Source organism: Lissotriton helveticus, chromosome 2_2 (assembly GCF_964261635.1).
Source record: "Lissotriton helveticus chromosome 2_2, aLisHel1.1, whole genome shotgun sequence".
Classification (NCBI taxonomy): domain Eukaryota; kingdom Metazoa; phylum Chordata; class Amphibia; order Caudata; family Salamandridae; genus Lissotriton; species Lissotriton helveticus.
In genome coordinates this window covers 319,757,441-319,778,977 of record NC_136060.1, presented here as the reverse complement: position 1 = coordinate 319,778,977, position 21,537 = coordinate 319,757,441, and the positions used below count along the sequence as shown (strand labels likewise).

The following is a 21,537-nucleotide window of genomic DNA, read 5'->3' as shown; positions in this document are numbered from 1 at the left end:
GTTTTGTGGTTCTGAGTGACAGACAACGTCACTGTCTAAAGAACAGCAAGACTTACGCCCCCGAATCCGAAAAAAACTGGGCTAAATTTGAGTGACGCATCTCTCCTCCAATGGCTGGCCTCTGTTTAGGAAGCCAGCCAATGGAGGAGAGACGGGGCAGGGAGGCGGGTTAAACAGCACTACTAAGAGACATTAAATCTCCGACCCCAGACTGCGCAAGCGCAGCCTTTAGGTCCTCGACCTAAAAAGGAGACACAGCCTGTTCAGGTGGATGCGAAACTCCTCCCACCGCTCTAAATGCAGACCAGGTCTATTCAGCCCTGCGATAAGTCACCCAGGCAAGGCTGGGCACACCCCAACCCCGCTAGTGACTGTCTAGAGTGAATGCACATCCCAGCTCCTGTCACTCAAACACCAGACTCTGAATAAACAAACAGGCACACAGAATAGTAAAGTAAGAAAATGCCCACTTTCTAAAAGTGCCTTTTTCAAAACACAGAATTTAAAAACCACCTTCGCGAAAAAGTGTGTTAAGAAATTCTAAATTCAGAGAGCCTAAACTCCATTTTCCTATCTTGTCCCTATTGCTAGCTAAAAATGGAAAATGTTACAGTGTAACCCAAAGATAAGCCTATGGGACAGAGTGCCTTTTGCAGTAATCTGTGTTTAGTTTAAGTTTGTAATACATTGAACATTGCTACTGTACTGTGCTAGCTCTTCTTAGAATGTTATGCCACTGCCTAGATAGTGTGGAATGTATATTGATTTACTCTTAAGTTAAGATCTGTTGGAGTTAGCTGATCTTTTGCTAGCTCCTCTTCCATGTAACCTACCAATAAACTACTCAAGACATCTCCTGTTTCCTTGCCAATTACTACACCTTTCAATCAATCAATCAATCAATCAATCAATCAATCAATCAATCAATCAATCAATCAGGGATTTGTGAAGAACACTACTCAACCGTGAGGGTCTCAAGGAGCTGGGGGGGGGGGTTCGAGCAGCTCTGTCTCATCTGAAGAGCCAGGTCTTGAGGCTGTTCCTAAATGTTTGCAGTATGGAGGATCATCTGATGCTGAGGGGGAGTTCGCTCCAGGTCTTGGCCGCGATGTTGGAGAAGGCTCTTCCTCCCTTTCTGGCTCTGCGGATGTGAGGGATTTTGGCCAAGGCGAGGTCGCCGAAGTGGAGGTTTCTCTTGTATGCGTAGAAGGCGATTCTTTCATTGAGGTATTGGGGTCCAGTATTGTGGAGGATTTGTAGGCATGAGTGAGCAGCTTGAAAGTCACTCTCTTTTCAACGGGGAGCCAGTGGAGATCTCATAGGTGCTGGGTGATGTGGTCTTGTCGTGGGATGCCGAGGATGAGTCTTGCTGCAGCGTTCTGGATGGTCTGGAATTTGAGGAGTAGAGATTTATTGATTACGGCATAGAGAACGTTCCCGTAGTCCTAACTGCTGGTTATGAGTGCGTGGGTGGTGGTCTTTCTGGATTTGGGGGAGATCCATTTGAAGGTCTTGCAAAGAATGCGGTGGGTCTTGCAGCACGTGGAAGATACAGTGTTGATCTGTCGGTTCATAGTGAGGGAGGAGTCGAGTATAATGTTGAGGTTGCGGGTGTGGTCTGTGGGTGTGGGGGGGTTGGAGAGGGCAGTGGGCCACCAGATGTTGTCCCAGGTGGAGGGGGTGGATCCGAGGACGATGACTTCCTTTTCTCGATGTTGAACTTCAGGCAGCTGCTGCTCATCCAGGATGCAATGTCCTTTCTTCCGTCCTGGAAACTGTGTCTCGTGATGTCGGGTTCCTCGGTGAGGGAGAGGAGGAGCTGGGTATCATCAGTGCAGGATACTATGCTGAGTCTGTGTTTTCTGACGATGGTAGCGATGGTAGCGAGGGGGGCCATGTAGCTATTGAAGAGCGTGGGGCTGAGTGAGCATCCTTGGGGTACTCCGCAGCTGATCTCTTTGGGTTCAGAGATGAAGGGCAGGAGTCTGATTCTTTGAGTTCAGCCGGTGAGGAAGGAGCTGATCCAGTCTAGGGCAATATTCCCTGTATGCAGGCGTCATGGAGTCTGTTAGTTAGTGTGCAGTGGGAGACAGTGTCTAAGGCTTCTGAGAGGTCTAATAGGATGAGGGCTGCCATTAGGCCTTGGTCGAGGAGAGTGCAGATGTCGTCCGTGGCAGCTGGGTGGTCTGGGTGCTGTGGTTGCTGCCGAATCCTGGCTGGGAAGTGTCGAGGATCGAGTTGGAATCTATGAAGTTCGTGAGCTGGTTGTTGACGATCTTCTCTGTGACTTTGGCTACGAAGGGGAGCAGGGAGATGGGTCTTTAGTTCTTGAGGTCCGTCGGGTATGCAGAGGGCTTCTTGAGGAGGGATTTGACTTCTGCGCTTTTCCAGTCGTCAGGGAACACGCTTGTTTCGAGGGTGCAGTTGATAGTACATTGTAGTTTGGGTGCTATGGCGAAGGCAGGTCTGTGGAAGATGTGCAGCGAGTCGGGGTCAGGTTTTCAATAGTGAAAAACGAAATACACAGTATTTCACTATCAGAACATGTCACACACACCAGTACATGTCCTACCTTTCACATACACTTCACCCGGCCCAGGGAGGTACCTTGGGCCTACATTAGGGGTGCCTTACATGTAAGGAAAGGGAAGGTTTGGGCCTGGCAGTTGGGTGCACGTGCCAGGACAACATGGCAGTTTTCAACTGCGCACACAGCCACTACTGTGGTAGAACTGAGACACCTTTACAGGGCTAGTCCTTCAGGTGGCACAACCAGTGTTGCAAGTCTACCAGTAGCATTTGATTTACAGGCCCCGGCACACGCTGTGCACTTTACAAGGGACTTACCAGTAAATCAAATATGCCAATCATGGATAACTAATCGTATCACAATTTACACAGAGAGCAAATGCACTTTAGCACTAATCATGAGTGGTAAATTGCCCAGAATCCTAAAGCCAATAACATCAGGGTTAGAAAAATAGGAGGATTGAAGCAAAAAGTTTGGGGATTAACCTGTCAAAAGGGCCAGGTCTAACAATCCGGGTGATAGAGAAATAGCTGAGAGGTACCTATTTCTTCACAGGTGCACGGGAGCTGGGTTTCACATGCTTGTACTGCATAGTGGTCAGGTGGCCTATTAGCTCAAGGGAACCTACTACACATCTTCTTTGTGGTGTAAGCAGACATGGAAATTTGAAGGGCATTGTCCATGGGCTTCTGAAACTGAGGGAGAGAAGAAGGGACTTGCCTTATTTTTCTGCCCTTAGGTGGAAAGACTTTCTCTCTGTGCACCTGGACAGTACATTCTTACAAAATGCAGTATGATCTGTATGAATGAGCCAGGGTATAATGTGGTATATATTGAACAAGTACAGTACTAGTTTGCAACTTCAGCAAGTAAAGATGAGCAACAAACACGTGCATCATACCAGGAGTTTAATGAGAACGACACAATGGGGCAGGAGCTCTGGGATTACAAGATGAGCATGCACAGAAGCACACAACACCACCGCTCATAAGAATGAGTGCAAAGCATGATCCCTTTGGCTGGCATAATGTGTGATTTCTTAGGAAACCTGATAGAATGATTTGCCAGCATAAACATAACCAGAAAAAAGCACTAAGTCCATAGTCAGCAAGACACTTTCATAATGGGTGGCATGTTAAACCTACAGCTCATACCTGATCAAAGCATCAGCTGTGACCCATATTGCCAGGTCTTTCAGTGGCTTTGGAAATATCCAAGAATAAAAGACAGAAATTAGCATACTTAAAATGCGGTCTCCAATATTTTGGCCCTAGTAGCCTCAGGTTATTTGCTCCTTTATTCAATAACTTACTGCCTGTCAACACTATAGAATTGGAAAGAAGTTTTCAAAGCAGTTGTTGAGCTCAGAGTAAGCATGAACTTTGGTGTGAAGTCCCTCACGTATTGGGATATCTTTCTGCTAAACTGCATTTCCCATAGGTAAAAGAGCAGCCTGCCAGCCACTGGTACATGAAGTTGCAAAGAGCTACTTTTCTGGTAGGGTGTCAATTACGGAGATCCCTAATGACCTGGCAATTGCTAACAACAAAGGGTGATGCTAGGCTTCTTCACTCCCACCAGGTGGATCCTGATAGCACTTTTAATTTAGCAAATTTGAGAACAAAGTGCTTCTGTGAATGTATCGAGAGCAGTTTTAATCCCCTAAGGTTTTTGGTACTTCACACCTGAGCCTAGTAAGCACATCAAAACATGCAATCTTATGTGAAGCACATTAAGCTCCACATAAATTAACAGATAATCCACAAGGCATCCACAAGTCCATTGTGGACCTAAAGCACCTTCTTCACATCACCGTACTCTCCTTCTCCAATCTCTGGCTCTCGCAGAACCCGACCCACATCCCTGTCATAAAGCCCCTCCTTCACCCCCAACCACTTTCCCTTAGACACCTGCGCCCCCGCAATCAACCCTGCCACCTCTCGGAGGTAGGAAATTCTCTCTCTCCTCCATACCTACAATCCTAGCCCTGGCACGCCTAATTCCTCAGAACTCGCGGAGGAAGAAGTGGCTGACCTCCTCAGTGGTTACGACTCTGCCTTGACCACCCCATGCCCCTCAGATCTGAGGGAAATACTCCCTATCGTCACAGTTGCATCTAACCCTAACAGATCTGCTACCCTCCGCACCAGAGGGGTGGTAAATAGCAACCTTGCTAGAGTTCCCATCTCTGCTTCTACCCTTGACACTCACTCCGGCCCGTCCCTATCCAGCCTCTTAATAAATTGCGGGTCAGCTGTAAAACATGCATCTGATGTCGCTGACCTCATCCTGAGACACAAATCGGACCTAGCGATTTTGACTGAATCTTGGCTCAAGGAATCCTAATCGCCCTACCTAGACCTCCTAGTCCCACCCAACTATAACATCGTAAGGATGGACAGGCACTCAAAGAAAAAAGGGGGTGGCATTGCCTGCATCTACCGCTCTAACCTCCTTGTTACGGAACTGCTGGTGAACCCTACAGACTTCTGCGAATACCTCGCACTCTCCATCTCCAACAACACCTCACAGCTGTACAAACTACACATCTTTTACCACCCCCAGGCAAGAACGACACCTTTACGGACCTCCTCAAGGAAATTAACACAGTCAAGATTACTCCAAACTCTAATGACATTTTCCTTGGCGACTTCAACTTGCATTGGAACGATCCTAAGGAACCTCAGGTCATTGCCATTAGAGACTTCTTGGCCGATCAAGCCCTTACCTAAGCCTGCTCCCTCCCTACTCATTTGAAAGGTGCCACCCTAGACTGGATCACTGTTAAAGAAGCAGCGGTCAAACTTATCTCTATTGACCCTTGTGATTGGTCTGACCCTTGTGATTGGTCTGACCACGCCATCACCTTCCTTCTTGCCAGCACCCACAAGATATGGACATCTCAACTCGTGATTCCCAAACGATGGGTTAGACACACCAAGAACCTTGATCACAAGAAACTGGCAGCACGTTGTGAGACCAACCTCCCCCCCCACATCTCCTCTCAGTGCACTTCAGTCGACAACCTAGCGGATCATTACTCCTCAACCATACCTGACATTCTAGACGACCTGGCACCACTAAAATTAAAAAGAACCCAGATCAAAGATCGAAATCCCTGGTTCAGCGGATCCCTCAACAAGGAGAGGAGATCCCTTCAACAGACTGAATGTAACTGGAAACAACACCCTTCAGCAGCACAGCTAAAGCTTCTACGCGAGGCCAGGAATGCCTACAATAATAAAATCCTCAACTCAAAAAAAGAATTCTTCAGAACGGAACTGGAGAACGCCAAAAACCGACCTCGCAAGCTGTTCGACTTGGTCAAACACTAATCCAACAAACTAGCGAAAACCTCCAAAGAAATTCCTAAACCCCTAATAACAAGTGAGGAATTCTCTTCCTTCTTCTGCGATAAAATCTCTGCCCTAGGTAACAAACTCAAATCCACAACTCAACACCAAATTCAAAATCTGCCTGCTCTACCTCTTCTCCCCGCGTTGTCCTCCCAAACTTCACTCAAAAACCTAGCACACTGGTCCAATTTTAAAATCTATGACGAACACTCTATCTCAAAAATTCTAGCCTCCTTAAACCCGAACAATCACATCAATGATCCTCTCCCATCTAACTGCCTAGCTGCAGCCTCTCAAGCTATCATCCCTTCCTGGACCTTAATAATCAACGCCTCCCACCTCCAGGGCTCAATTCCTGATTCGCTTAAGGCTGGCCAAGTTGTCCCCATCCTAAAAAAAAAACACGCTGGACCCTGCTTCTGCTGAGAACTATAGATCCATATCTAACATCCCACTCCAAGACAAAGTTCTGGAAAAATGTGTGCAACAGCAACTGAGCCTACAGATCAATACATTTCACCTGTTAGATGACTTCCAATCTGGGTTCAGATCGGGACACAGCACGGAAACCACTCTCATCCACATTGTAGATGACGCTCTTCAAGCCCTCGACCAAGACAAAACCTGTCTCCTAATCCTCCTAGACCTTTCCTCTGCCTTCGACACGGTTAACCATCAATTTCTCCTTGAACGACTCAAACTCAGGATGGGGCTGAAGGGCACCGTCCTTGAATGGTTTAGATCCTTCCCCCAAAAAGGCTCACAGAGAGTCCTCATCAACGGTAATCTATCCTCCCCCTCTCCGGTTACGGTTGGAGTCCCCCATGGATCAACCCTCTCCCCTACCCCCTTCAACCTTTACCTTGAACCCCTCACCGAGGCTAAACGTGCCGCCAATATCTTCTACCATATGTACGCCGACAATACACAAATCTACATAAAAATGTCTTCCCCTGAGGACATTTTCTCCATGAATGAGGCCTTGAAGCTGACAGTCCACTGGCTCACCGCCAACCAGCTTAAACTCAACGCAAATAAAACTGAATTCCTTCTGATCTCTCCACCCAAACCCAATCCAGACATCCAGGGATAGATCAAGACCATCTCAGCACTAAACTACCCTCCTACCATTGTTGACTCCGCGAAATCCCTTGGAATAACCCTGGACGGCAGCCTGAACATGCGTGGCCATATAAACTCGATGGCCAAAATGGCTAGATTCCACCTGAGTTACCTAAGAAACCTAAAACCCTTCCTCGATGTGTCAGACCTTAAAACAGCAGTACAGGCACTAGTCATTTCCAGATTAGAATATGGATGCTCTACTCTTGCAGGGCTACCCAAGAAATCTCTGGCCCCATTGAAAGCTTGCCTCAACACCGCCACCAGACTACTAACCGGCTCAAAGAAATTTGAGCACATCTCTCCCCACCTCAAAGCGCTGAACCGGCTTCCCTTAGATGCCAGAATAAATCCAATTTAAACTGGCCTGCATTACTCACAAAGCTCTTTATAACAACTCCCCTACATTCCTGGTACAAAAACTCGTGATATCAGGAGGTTCCAGAAACTCCCGTTCTGCCAAAGACGTACTGCTGCAACCTGCACGTTTCTGAAAAATACAATCAGACCTTCACTGGAGCTGCGCCAAGGATCTGGAACTCTCTCCCACCCGCCATCAGAAGACTTACGTCCTTGGCACACTTTAAGAATGAGACCAAAACCTTCTTAATGGGTAAATACCTTGCCTAAAGAACACGTTTCATTATTATCTTTCTATCGACGATACCGATTCCTGCACTCCTGGGCATTCCCCCAAGAGTTGAGACTATGTACCTTCTTGTACAATGTATCTACCTGTTTTAATTTCCTTCCCACATGTAGCCGGGATTTTAGACTATGTGTTTCCTTGCCTTATGTATCCCCTATTTTACCCAATTGATCACCCCCTTCCCTTGCTTTGTACACCACCCTTAATACTGTAAAGTGCTCTGATACCCTCACGGGTCTAGTTTGCATTCTATCAAACGATAAAATAAATAAATAAATGAGTTAAATAAATAATATAAAGCAGAGGACGGACCAGCAGTTCACCTTAAAAGGAAGGACAGAGTAAAGTCAGTCCTCTCTCATATTTTTCTCTGCTTTATCCCAATCTGTTCTGCTTTCAAGACACACTAATACTAACGCTTTTTTCAACTACACCCAGTTCTCAAAATGGCTGTACGATTAGGTTAATGCAAAATGATGCAACTACATCTTCAACATGTTCTCAAATTTTCTCAGAACAGAAGATTCTCTCTGCGTCCTTCAAACTGTATCAAGATAAGACACATGGAATAGTCTGCATAGGATGTATGATGTTACAACGCCTACCTTTACATCGTAAGTTTTACAACGCATACCATTACAACGCATAATGCTTTTGGGCGCTGGATAGTGAATAGTTTAATTTACTATTCCAACTCCAGTCCCCGTGGATAGTAGGGAAGGTTATTGGATAGTAAATTAACCTATTCCCTATCCTAGAGCTCCCCCCAGAGCAATGCGTTGTAATAGTTTGCGTTGTAAAAGTTGCGTTGTAATGGTAGTTCGTTGTAAAAGTTTTGTTGTAAAGGTTGTATACCGTCTGCATACTGCAGGTGACATTTGAATGCACTATTCATTAAGGCATGCCACGATAATCACGAAGAAAAGAGAACATCTCTTCACATGGTAAAGAAGGATGAAGAACATTGCAGTCAACAATATCAGAACTCTAGCTTGCGTAGAAATAAAATGTTGACTGTCATAAAGCAAAGATGGCAATCAACATTAACACGTTTTGAAATTCAGGCCTACCTTAGCTATATAATAAAACCAAACGTGAATACACATAATTTCTCCCAACATTATCCTTATCGTGACAATTAAATAATGTCATGTTAATGTAAAACATTTAACATAAAACAACTTCATTAAAATCCTTACTGGCCAAACAACCAGATCAAAGCACTGTTGCATGAGAGGATAAATGTGTGAATGACTCGGTGAAGAAGAAAGCTGAGGTTTAATTAATGAGTTTGTATACAGGATTCAGCCTGGCAGTTTCATATTTTATGCGAATACATTCCGTGATTAAAGATTTTCAATCACTATCTATAGTTCATCAATAAGGTGAGTATTGTTCGATTTGTCAGTGTAGTGACCCAGGTGTAGGTCAAGTGTAGAGTAAGATCCTACACAGGTACATCTGGGCGTTTGGAACCACAGCAGGTTCAAACCAGCTGTCTTCCGAAGCTGCCTTTTCTGGACCACAATTCTATTAGGGAATAGCATAATGAATCGCTTTTGAAGTCTTTAAAAAAACACACCCTCCTGGAGTTTCAGAAAACACCAAGGAATACCTGTGGGCACAGTTACTAGGGGATTATGAGGTGGACCCCGAGGAGCTCTTCAGAAATGAGGAATAACTGGCAGAATCACAAAGGGCGGCACTGTGTCCGCAGGTTATTAATTACAGGAGTTTTGACTCTTGTTGCTAATCATCTGCAAACGGTTCAGGAGGATGAAGATGGACATCTTTGTAGTTTAGGGCAATGCACTTTCTTGCTTTTTTTCAGAGGTAGAGAGGACTGTGGCAGATTATATCCTGCTGTTTCCATGGCCTATTCTATTTCTGCATGCTCTCTACTGTCCTCTTTTTAAAGGCTACCCACTGGGATCCAGGGAGAGATTCCTTAGATCATAACGGGGGCATGCTCGTGTACAGAGTTGAGGAGGTCATGACTGGTTATTTTGAAGTGGATGCTCTAGAGGAAATGCTCCAGCTAAATCCCTTTCGACTGCATTACTTTATGTTTTTAACACTCAATTACTACTAGTTTTAAAAAAGTTGAGAGAACAGTCCTCGAGCCGTTAAGCCATTCCTTGGCTCTAGCTATGCCTATGCCAGCATGCTGCAGGACTTCAATAAGGAAAGTTTATGATCATGACAGGATATTGTTCCAAATCTGGTGAGATAAATGAGTGAGTAAATCATGGGAGTGTAATACATTTGTGGTCCTTCAACATTTTCATGCTTTGATTTCTGTATTTTGATTGTCTGCTTAAGTAAAAAGTGTGTTATCTTTATTATTTATCTTCTAGAATTGTCAATAAATCCCTTCTTCGAACATTCTTTCATCAAGACAGTCTTTGCTAACTTCATTCTTACCTGGAGATATCATTTCGCTCAATTGAAATGAAGAAAAATAGACATATGAAGAGATTGTTAGAAAGTGATTTTTTTGTTTATGCAATAGGGTCCCATGGAATGTATACACGTCTTTAATGGACGGGGTGCAGGAAGGAAGAAATAAAGTAACGACGATTAACCATAAAATATCCGAGCAATACAGAGGCCTGAAAATGAGCAAAAGGCACAAAATTAACAGAAACCAAACCTGACAAAAATGTGTAAGTTAGTTTCAAAACAGAACACACCATGCACTTTGACAAATCATTATGAATAAAAGAAAAATATAAATGTTTCTTGCAGCCAACGTAATTTACAAACATCACCTTAGTGAAAAGTTCTTTTTCTGAAGAAAGTATTGATTACATTACCAGAGGTCACAAAAAATAACGAGGAGTATTTTAAATAATTTTCTCACAAACATTCATCTTTAGTTGTTTGAAAACACATTGTTATTGATAATATTTCAGACATACCGTTGATCAGAGCAGAATACCTTCTAGGCTTCATGCTTCGGTTCACACTTGGACCTTAAAAACATTGTGACATTATTTGATGCCTCAGTTCAGGGAAATCATTTCATATTTTGCAAAGACAAATATATTATCTACATTTCTGAAATGAAAGGGAAACTTTGTAAAATGTGAAAATGTAAATTTCAAAGCAAATTGGGCATATAGTAAAAAGAAGAAAATTAAATAGTTCATGTCACGTAATAAATTAAAACTAGAGGATATACCTTTCTGGTTTGATGGACAATAATTACAAGACAGTTTCGAACACTTGCAAAATATACCCCATAGTTCCTATAACACCGAGGGGGATATTCAAAAGGAAGTGGCGGAGAGAGGCGTTAGTTTTTTTGGCTTAACCCCTCGCTCCGCCACTTCGGAAAAGCAAGGCTGCACCATGTTCACAAGGACATGGTGCAGCCTTGCTTTTACCCCTGTGATGGCGCTAAGTTTCACAACTTAGCGTCAACGCAGGCATCCTTGCACCAGAGTGCAAAGGTATCTGCAAGCAGGGCGGTTTGTTTTTTTAAGTTACTAAAAGGCATTTTTAAGTAAAGGTTTGTTTATGTACAGAAAGGGACACCTTCCTGTACATAAACAAATCATGGCATTTTCCATTTTCCATGTGTACTGCACAAGGCAGCACACATGGAAAATGCAAAAACGAGGAGAAATAAAGCATTTCTCCTCGTATCGCCAACTTAAGGCCAGGGTTTTCCTGGTCTTAAGTTTGGCGTTAAGTCCTATTTACACTGCCGTTGTGAATAGGGAGCAGCGTAAATATCAATTGGTGTTGCAGTGGAAAGCCCACCACAACACCCACTGCACGCCCCTTTCATGCAAAGCACAGCATGAAAGGAGACCTATTCAAAAGGCATCGTTAAGCCACGTTAAGTGGCTTTGTGATGCTGTGGTGGCGATAGGGGCTTGTGAATATGCCCCCTTCTTTTATAAATAGCACTTTAGCACTCAGGGTCTGATCTACAAGGAAGTGCCGCAGCTCGGCACCGCAAGCCTGATGGCTCCGCGACACTGCAGCACTTCCGAAGCACAGGGATGCGACATATTTACAAGAATATGTTGCATCTCTGTGTTTCCTCCTGCGCTGGCACACAAACTGCAGCCATGCGCTGGCGCAGGCACCCTTGCACCATGGTCAAAGGATGCTATTACTTATTCAATGTAATAATTTGCCAATAAAAACAAACAGGCATGCAGAGGCAGTATTATAGAATGTTTTTGCACATTTTAATGCAAAACGTGTGCTGGAAAGTTGCCTTGAATTAAAGGAAAGTAGCGCTTTGCACTGCTTTGCCTTACTGTGTGTCGTGGGGGTGGGGCGTTTCATGGACAGTACTTTGGGATTCTCATGCAAACACCCAATTGTTTTGATGCAAGACCCTATCTACGAACAATACTGGACAGGGTTTTGAGCCCAAAATAATGCCTCTTTGACACTGGAGTTCACTTGAAGAAAAGCTTTTATGTCCCCGTAGTTTGTCTTTGCATGTGTGTTGCACTGAACAGCACACATCCAAAGTGAGAAAAGTTTCAGATTTTGTCTAGGCATAGAAATGTGTACTCTGAGGTAACCCTTCCAGTACAGAACATATGCTAGACATGAAGCAGACATCTTTACACTATGATGCAAGGGTGGGGTTAGGCAGCCTAATTGTGCACCAGCTCTAGGGAGAGAGCAGAAAAATGTCAGATCATAGTAAATATGGCGCTTTCCTGCTCTTTTCTTCTCATGCAATCCCTCACAGTTCATTTGCTGCTGTGTACGGTGTGACATCTTTGTGAATCTACCCTCAAGAGTTTTGCCTAGGTGCATATCATAAATGGTTGTAGGATCAGTCCAGAATAGGGATCTGTAGAGTTAGGCAGTTATCGGTATCTCGATCTGCCTAATGAAGTTGAAAGTTTGATGGTCCTCTTTCTTATATGCCAATGTGTTTCAAACCCTAGGGTCTGAATGCAGGAGTCATTATAAGGACGTAGGCCGTACCTTAAGGTGGAAAATGAGCCCCCCCCCCCCACTCATTAACATTGGAGTGCCAGAGCCATTTTGGGGATCTAGTGACACCTTTTTTGTGTTTTTTGTTTTTTAAGTCCTCATACCACCATTATATGCAAATTGCAGCCTGCCAGCTGTTCTGTACCCCCCCCCCCCCAGGCTTTTGCGATATCTCAATAGTCCTGCGCACAAGCCCATCCAGTACCCTGGTTGCACTTTCCACGCAGGTGAAATCATAGGACTGAGCGTTCAGTTTTTAAATTCTTATTATGCCATTCCAATTCTGAAAAGCCTCCCAGATCTTAGAATGCGTATTAAACTCTATACCAGTATCCTTTTTACAAGTGCTTTTTGCCGCCAGGAACCAGTCTATCCCAAGGTGTGGGGCATCTTCTATCCATTTTTTACAAATTTCTCGCCTAGCAAGGAGAACCAGATAAAAGAGCAGGGCCTGCTTATCCCTAGTAAGGGGCGAGCTCGTCGTATCTTCTACTCCTAACATTATTAATGGTAAGCTTATTTTAATGTTGGCACATAGGATTTCATTTATAGTCTTTTACACTGTGGACCAATAATCCTTGATTTGTTACTGATTTAAGGAACGCGAGTGAGTGCTAATCTGCACAAGTCTAGGGATTTATTGATCCTATATTGAACTACCTACTTGAGGAAGTAAAGGCGCACAGATTCCAAACATTACTCCCCGTCCCAGTCCTTACTACGTAAGGCAGTCCTGCTTCTACCCAGCCAATCAAAACGCCAGAAAATCAAAAGGTTATACTTTAAACCCCTCTCACACACCACCATACCTGTTTTTTTCTGCTCTGACGGCGGTCGGAATGCTGGTGCATCGGGATGGTTGCGGTCAGGTGAGTGTATCTTAAACTTATGTTTCAAATGGTTATTTGCAGTTTTGAATTGTGTCCTTGTTTTTGCATATGTGCGGCCGAACCGGTGCTCCGGTCGGTCACGCTCCTGCTCTGAGGCCAGGACACTCCCCGCGCATGTGCTGGGCAATAGCGGTGAGCTCTCATCGTGTCCTGGCCTTGGGTCGTTCCAGCGCGAGTGTTTTCAGGCAGCGTCCTGCCCCCGCGGCTATGTTTGCAGTATGTGGCTGTTGGTGGAGACTGCAAGGCTGCCTCTTTGTTGATTTTCAAGTCTCACATTAAGAGACTTGCTGTTTGGGGGCAGTATTTATTGGAGGTTGCTGGGCATTTCCTGTGTGTGTGTGTATGTGTTGGGAGTTTCCTGTGCGGTTACTCCTTTTTACTCGCAATGAGTGAGGGGGCTTCTTATTCGGTGACTGCGCAGGCATTTTCCAAGGAGCATAATGTCCAGGACCTGCAGGAGGATGATGTTTTGCAGATTTCCAGGGTTGACTGGCAGGATTTAATAAATTCTGCTGTCGAGTGTGCGCTGCTGGAGTCTGTGGCAAAGAGGTCTAAGGATGATGAGGAGGACATGGACAAATCCCCTAAGGGAAAGTATGTCCAGGGCAAATATTTTTTCTGACATGCTGGTAAATATTCGGAAGGTGCTTGATTTTGACCCTAAATCATTGTCTGATGAGGGGTTTTACTCCCGGTATAGTTCTTCTGTGGTGGATGACCTTCCCTTCCATGATGTCCTGAAAGATATCCTGACTAAGGAATGGCTTGAGGTGGATACGCAGGGTATTCCTCGTTTTCTGGGGAAGCAGTATCGCCTGGCGGATTTTGACACCCAGTTTCCTGCGATTCCCAAAATCAATTATCTTTTGTCTTCTATGGCTTCCACCTCCTCTTCCTCTTTGTCATCAGAGGAAACTTCCCTGACGGATCCGGTGGAGCGGAAGCTGGAGTCTGCTCTCAAAAGTTCTTATGCCGCTTCTCATTTTGGGTTGCGTGCTAGCACTTGTGCGGCCTATGCCTCAGAGGTCCTGGTGAAGGATTTTGATAAGTTGTTTGACTGTCTTCAGTATCAGGGGGACCCTACTCCTGTGTTGGCTCAGATGGAGGTTGTGGCGCAATTCCTCATGGATGTGACTTTTGATTCCTTGTGGGCCTTCTCCTCAGCGGCGTGGGCAGCAGTGGCAGGTATGAGGTCTCTTTGGACCAAACCTTGGCGTCTTGAGGCAGCGCAAAAGACATTTGTCCATAAGCTGCCTTTTGAGTGTCCCCATCTCTTTGAGGATGCTTTGAATGCGATGGTAGAATGCTCAGGAGAAGGAGATGTTGAAGTATTTTCAGCTTGTGCCTAAAAGGAATCCTTTTTTCACAAGCAGGGTTTCCAGGGTGCTTTGTCTTCTCAGCCCTTTTGTGGTCGGGCCCGTGTCCGGGGGGGCGCTATCCATTATAAGTCCCGACCTCAACAGAAGCAGCAACAGCAGAAGAATCCCTCTGGTGCAGGACAGAAGTGACTTTGCCTTTGTGGGGCCTCAACTCCGTTTGATTCTGGACCGTTGGTCAGCTCTGATTTCCGATCTGTGGGTCTTGTCTGACATCATGTTGGGTTACAAGATTCCTTTCCGGGGCCCTCCCCCTCTGGATTGTTTTCTAGTTACCCAGTTGTCAAGAAATCCTATGAAGTGTGTGCCATGTTGTCCGGTGTCGCCAAGTTATTGTCGAAGGGGGCTGTTGTGCCGGTTCCAGTGGAGGAAGTGGGCCTGGGGTTCTATTTCCATCTGTTCCTGGTACCAAAGCCAGATGGTTTACTTCCGCCCTATCCTGAATCTCCGATCTCTGTTGCTGCGGTTGGATCATTTCCGGATGGTCTCCTTGCAGTCTGTCATTCCCCTCATCCTGGAGGGCAATTTTTTGGCTTCGAAGACGCCTATTTTCACGTTCCAGTCCATCCTGCTACTCAGCGGTTCCTGAGGTTGTAGTCCAGGGGATGCATTTCCAGTTTCAGGTTTTGCCATTCGGCCTCTCCACTGCTCTGTGGAAAAGTAAATTTTGCCATGTTCTGTGTCCCTACGCCTCATCCATCATATGTTATGTGTGCATGACCAATATGCATATGTTATTCCCCATGTCTGATTAATGACGCAATTATAGTTGTGTCCACCTCTGGTATGACATTTTCCAGTCCTCGTGAATACTACGAATATCATGCCTATGTAAAGTAATGTTGCCACGTTTCTCAGTATGCACGTTATTCCAGTATAAAGTCCCCGTTTCTAGGCCTCAAAAGGGCCCGGACATCAGATTCAGCTCCTGTCTCCTGAAAGCCTCGCTGAGGAGCGATACAGCCCCCACCTGTATCCTCGACCCTTCACTTACTTCCTGCCTCGCAGTGCCCGGTGCAGCTTGGCTCTGCCTCTGAGTCTGCCAAAAGTATGTTATGATTCCAGCTATCAGTTTAGTCCTCCTTCTCTGCATTCCTAAGCTACTGAACTGCATCAATAGTTTCCGTCATTGTCTAGCCTTCACGTCTCCACGTTAGAGAAATACTGTATTTAATGGTCATTTAGTATTCCTCATCACGCATTTCATGTAGAATAATGTATGGTCCAGTCTTAGAATCAAGTTAGCTTTTCCCCTCATGACTCCTAGTTTATATCAACATGTTCCCTAAACATCAGATACCAGATAGGGTTTAGGTACATGTCGCTCCGACCCTCCAGACTCTAGTCTCTGCTCCTAGCACAGAGTTCGTAGCCCCCAGCTTCTCCTAGTAACACGTCATTGCCAGTTTTCGCGCACCATTAGGTTAGAGGTCCCGGCTCCTTAGGTAGCCCCCTCCTATGTTTCCGCCCATTCATGACATATTCTGTTACGTTTTCATCACATGCCTAAGTATACTCCCAGTTACACCTCTTTTTACTGTTATCTTTCGCGACTGCTACGCGTCACACCTTCTGCTCCACCCACTGCTACGCCTACTGCAATGTAATGCTATGTGTTTGCGCTATGTATATAAGTTGATGTATTGTTATTAAACGTTAGCGCGCTCATCCCAGATCAAGCCCCGGCAGCTGCTGGGCCCCAGTTGTCCTGCTGGGCCCTGTCACCTCTGTTCCTATGCAGGTTGTCCTGATCCTGTCCTTATGCTGTAATAAACCTGCAGAAACTCCTACTACCTCGAATCTTGACTCTTATTTTATTGAGCTATCTGTTATTCATTCATTCATTCAAAAATAGATCCGGTATTATTTATTTATATACCACATAATGGCGCCCGAACAGGGACTTGCCCTTTCCCCACGCGTCGGTGAAGCCACGCCGACCCCCTGACCCTCTGCAGTCGTGACGGAACCATACCGTGCACTGGCAGATATTTCTGCTCCAAGTATCCCTCAGGCCCACGGAGGAGACGGAGGAGGCGGTCCAGCATCCGAACGAGACGGTGGAGGAACGCGGCGAGTCCCGACCAGAGCCCAAGCCGAGAGTCCAAGGTCCGAGGTATCCGGAGGCCCACCCGTAACTGAAGTCCGAAGTTCGTCGTCGTAGAAATCCAGTCCAGTCCGAGGCCTTCCGTTCCGTGCTGCCCGGTGAGTACCATTGCTGGGGTAGTATCTAGACAGGACCAATCTAAATTGACTCCTGGTCCGTGGGTTGGTGGTGCCCAGACTCACAAACGAAGTGTTCACCTAGGTGGATACGGGTCTTGATGCGTCCCTTTATGGGACCGGTATGTTCCGTACTGTTACAGCAGTGCATCCAGTAATTCTAGTCTGTTCCGTTCTCGAGAAATTCTGTTCTGTTTCTGTTCTCAGTATTCCAGGTAATATTCTGTTCGAACTGTTATTTATAATGTTCTTCATGTATTTTACTGTTGTGGTATGAGTGCGATGTGATTTCGTGTTTTTATTGTGTATTGTATTGTGTCCAGATTACAGTTCAGTCATGCCTATATTTTCCAAGTTACGTCAGTTAAAAACTAGAAAGGGTCTGTTAGAGGAAGCGGTTCCTGTCCCGCCTAGGGACAGTCCAGGTCACTTTATGTATCAGAAACATGGCATAAGCGCCATAATGTATCTAGATTTATGGGTAGAGTATACCAAACAGTTAGAAGAAAAGTATAGATGGCCCGTATCGGGTACATGGGATGCCGAATGTATCATGCGAGTGGAAGAAGCATTATGGAAAAAGAAAGCCAGACAGTCACAGAAAGATGCCATCGAGTTATGGCGTAAGGAAGCTCATAGAAGAACCGAGAAAGAAGTCAGAAAGTCAGAGTTAAGTAGAGAATCCCAGGAACGAGCCCAAGAAAGAGAATTAATCGAGATAGGTGAACAAGTCAAAACCGAACAGTCAGACAGACAGAGGCATGCCCTCATTAAGGGTATGTATCCTCTTCTTGCCGAAGGTGTGCCAAAAGCGACCCCAGAGGCATCTAGTAATTTCCCGCCACCATTAGTTCCGACCAAGCTACGTCACAAACCGACCGCAGCTGATATTTTTATTTCGTCCTATCTGGACGACACAGTCCCCGAATATGCAAATCCTGTTCGCGCTCCGCCAGTGCCTGTAAATCAGGTAGTTCCTGCTCCTCCAGGCACCGGGGTGCCCTTAACAGCTCCCCCGGGTCAGCCTGCCATACAAGTCCAGCCCACGTTACAATTACCGACCCTGCCAGCACAAAAAGCATCAGTTGATGATTCTGGTTTAGGGGCCGCGGGAGGAGGTCTTCCTCAAACCCCGCCGCCACACAAGCGTTTAACATTACTCGAATTACATGCTCAAGCGTTACAGCGCACGCCCAAACATCAGTCTGTTACAGAAATCAGGCAAACCCTTAACGAATGTGTCTATGATCCGGTTCCAGGCGAATATAATATGGTTTTATATTCCTTACGTGTAAGGAGAGTGACCGAGTATCTAGTCACCTTGCCGAATATGAAAGAAGATCTAGACAGAATATATCGTTTCATCCGTACAGGGGATGATCCAGAAAGTATTGGCGAGATTATGTCTCAAAGGAAAGCCGAGATCCAGCTCATGATATTAAAGTTCCTGATCAATTGTCTAATAAGAGAACAAGATTACCCGTCTAAAGATTCTGCCGAAATGAGAATCCTGACAAGGTGGAGTGATAATATAGCCGAGGGTAAGCACAAGACCGTCGGTGCCATGGAGAGTATGTACAAGAAAATTCGTAAAGAGATAGTAAAGATACACGAACAGCGTAAAGCAGCACAAGTAAGCGAGAAAGAAAGTATCTCTGATCCTGAAGAGGAAGACGAGAATTCCGCCAGAATAGCGTATGTAGGAAAATCTAGATTTCCAGATCGCCATTTACGTCTAGAACCCAAGTCTATTTTCCATCATCAAGCACCAGAACAAGGTTCCCTAGAACAAGTATTTCAAGCTACCGATCACATTCTGAAATCACGAATCGGTTATAGCGAATTAAGTACTATGCATGAACAAGAACTAGTCCGATCAGCAGTCCGATGGATTACTGATTCTACCACTTTTCCAGACGAAATAGTGGCACAAATGTTCCTGAAACTGCCCCCAGCCGAGCAACGACTGGTGGGTATGTATATGATCCAGTACCTCATTACTCTGTATGAGGGTCAACACTCTGATCCAGGCCCGTTACACGATGTCCTGAACGAGTTACTCCAGTATAGATGGAGAGGTCTAGGTACCGATTTAATTAGTGTCATTCTAGAACAGCGTCACAAATACAGAACGTTTCTGAACCCGCATTTTGTTCATGTCTCACCCCCAGAAAGTAAATCATTCTACATAGACAGACAGAATCCGTTACGAGAAGTCCACCCAGTCCAAGGGGCGGGTGGCGTAATGCAACGAGTGTTTGTATACACTCCGATTTCAAAGATGGAACTTCTTGAAATGAAGAAATTAATTCCCTGTCATGACAAAGATCCAGCAGGGTTCCATAGAGAATTAAAAGACATGCTCCGTATGGGAGAATACACTTACCCAGATATCATTAAAATGTTAAAGGTTCTGTTACCCGCAGGGGTGTATGAAAAGTTAAAGGAAAAGGAATGGGAGGCGGGAGAGAAAAAGATCGATTGGGCAGCTCTAGAAGCTGAAGACAAGGCACGAGTACCAGGTACCGGTCTTGGAGATAAATGTAAAGAATTACCAGAATTACTGATTCAAGTTTTACCCAGATTATTGACAACTAGGAAGGAAGACTGGGATGCAATCTCAGCCTGTAAACAGAAACAAGACGAAGATATTAGTGATTTTTATTCTAGATTTGAAAAATGTTTTAGTATTAACAGTGGTCTCAAGACAAGTAGTGAGTCATACCCTCACCTTTTCGTTACCAAATTAGTCGAGAATTCAAGTCCACAAATTAAAAACCGAGTTTTGAAAGTCGAAAGCACCTGGCAAGCAAATACCCCGTCCCAGATGCTCCAGATGCTCCAGTATCACCAGAATAGAATCAGGGAAGAGCAAGAACACGAGAGAAAACGTATGAAGGACACGAAAATGAAAGTGCTAGTTGCACAAACTGTTCCTCAAGACAGTCAGAAGAGGGGTCCGAATCAAGCCAGTCATCCTGCAGCTCCCGTTAAAGGGAACTGCAATTATTGTAAACAGCCAGGTCATTTTATAAACGAGTGTGCAGTTCTGAAACATAATATAGCTACTGGTAAGACCAAAGAAAGACCACGTCCGCCTAGACAAGAACAAGTTTCACAGACTCCGCAGTCACAGAATGCACAACAGACAGTTTCCGCACCGCAGCCTATTGCTGCAACACAGCACGTTACATCGCAGATGTACCAGTATGCACAGTCTGAGTATCCGGAGTACCAGCCATATTCATGAAACAGCCTGGAGAGGGAGGTAGGCTTGCCTCTCATCGAGATACCTGTAGATCAAGAAGGTCCCTATGTTCACAGTCAAGTATTAGGGAAAGACAGAAAGTTTCTGATCGATACAGGGGCAAGTAGGACCACAATTAGTCATGCCGAAGTCCCAGGGGCTCCGCTCTCAGGCTCAAGAAATGTTTCCCTTGGATTTTCAGGAAAGCCAATAGTTAATGAGATATCTAAGCCAGTTACTCTAGAAGTAGGTCCATTGTCCCGCACTACTGATCTGTTACTCACTAAGTCATGTCCAGAAAATCTATTAGGCATTAAGACACTGAAAGAATTAGGTGCAGTTATTTGCTGTTCCCCAGAGGGAATACGTCTGTTCCTACGTGACTTTAAGGGTCACTATGTATTACGAGATTTTGATTCAAGATTGTCTAATGTTCCACAGCACTTATGGGCGCAAGGTCCAACTGATGTAGGTTATATGCAAATCACACCCCATCGTGTGACTCTCAAACCAGGTGTAGTGTTACCACGAATCAGACAGTACAGATTGCCACCTGAGGCTGTAGCAGCCTTATCCAAAATTATTGACGAGCTCATGGCTCAAGGAGTAGTTGTAGAAACTGACTCCAATGTATGCAATTCTCCGATCATTCCAGTCATGAAACGTACTGATCCGAATGCACCCCCAGTATATCGATTAGTGATTGATTTACGAGAGCTTAATAAATGTATTATTCCTCAGTACCCAGTTGTCCCAGACATCTCTTCCCTGTTAACAGCCATTGATTCCGAAGCCATGTTCTTCACTGTCATTGACCTCAAGAATGCATTTTTTAGTGTTCCAATTCATCCAGACAGCCAGTTTCTTTTCGGATTTTGTTTAAATGGAAGGAGCTATATGTTCACACGCGCTCCTCAAGGTTTCACAGAAAGTCCTAGTATTTACAGTCAGGCACTCAAGAGACAACTAGACAATATTCACATGCCAACTGACACTGCCCTGCTCCAGTATGTCGATGATCTACTGATCACAGCCCGTTCTGAACGTGCCTCCGAGCGAGCATCCCTTACAGTCCTGTATTTTCTAGCCGAGATGGGGCACAAGGTGTCACCTTCGAAGCTTCAATTCTGTGTTCAGCAAGTGGTATACTTAGGACACTTGCTGTCCAAG

At 45.2% G+C, this 21,537-nt stretch overlaps 1 protein-coding gene across 1 annotated transcript in view; it reads right to left on the bottom strand.

Moving 5' to 3' along the window:
- The window catches only part of CLNK (cytokine dependent hematopoietic cell linker), a 1,039,166-nt gene that overhangs the window by 465,664 nt on the left and 551,965 nt on the right, over window positions 1-21,537 (bottom strand). Inside the window, exon 7 of the mRNA XM_078678887.1 lies at window positions 10,579-10,632. Coding sequence (XP_078535013.1) covers window positions 10,579-10,632 — 54 coding nt within the window. The remainder of the gene's footprint in view (window positions 1-10,578; window positions 10,633-21,537) is intronic.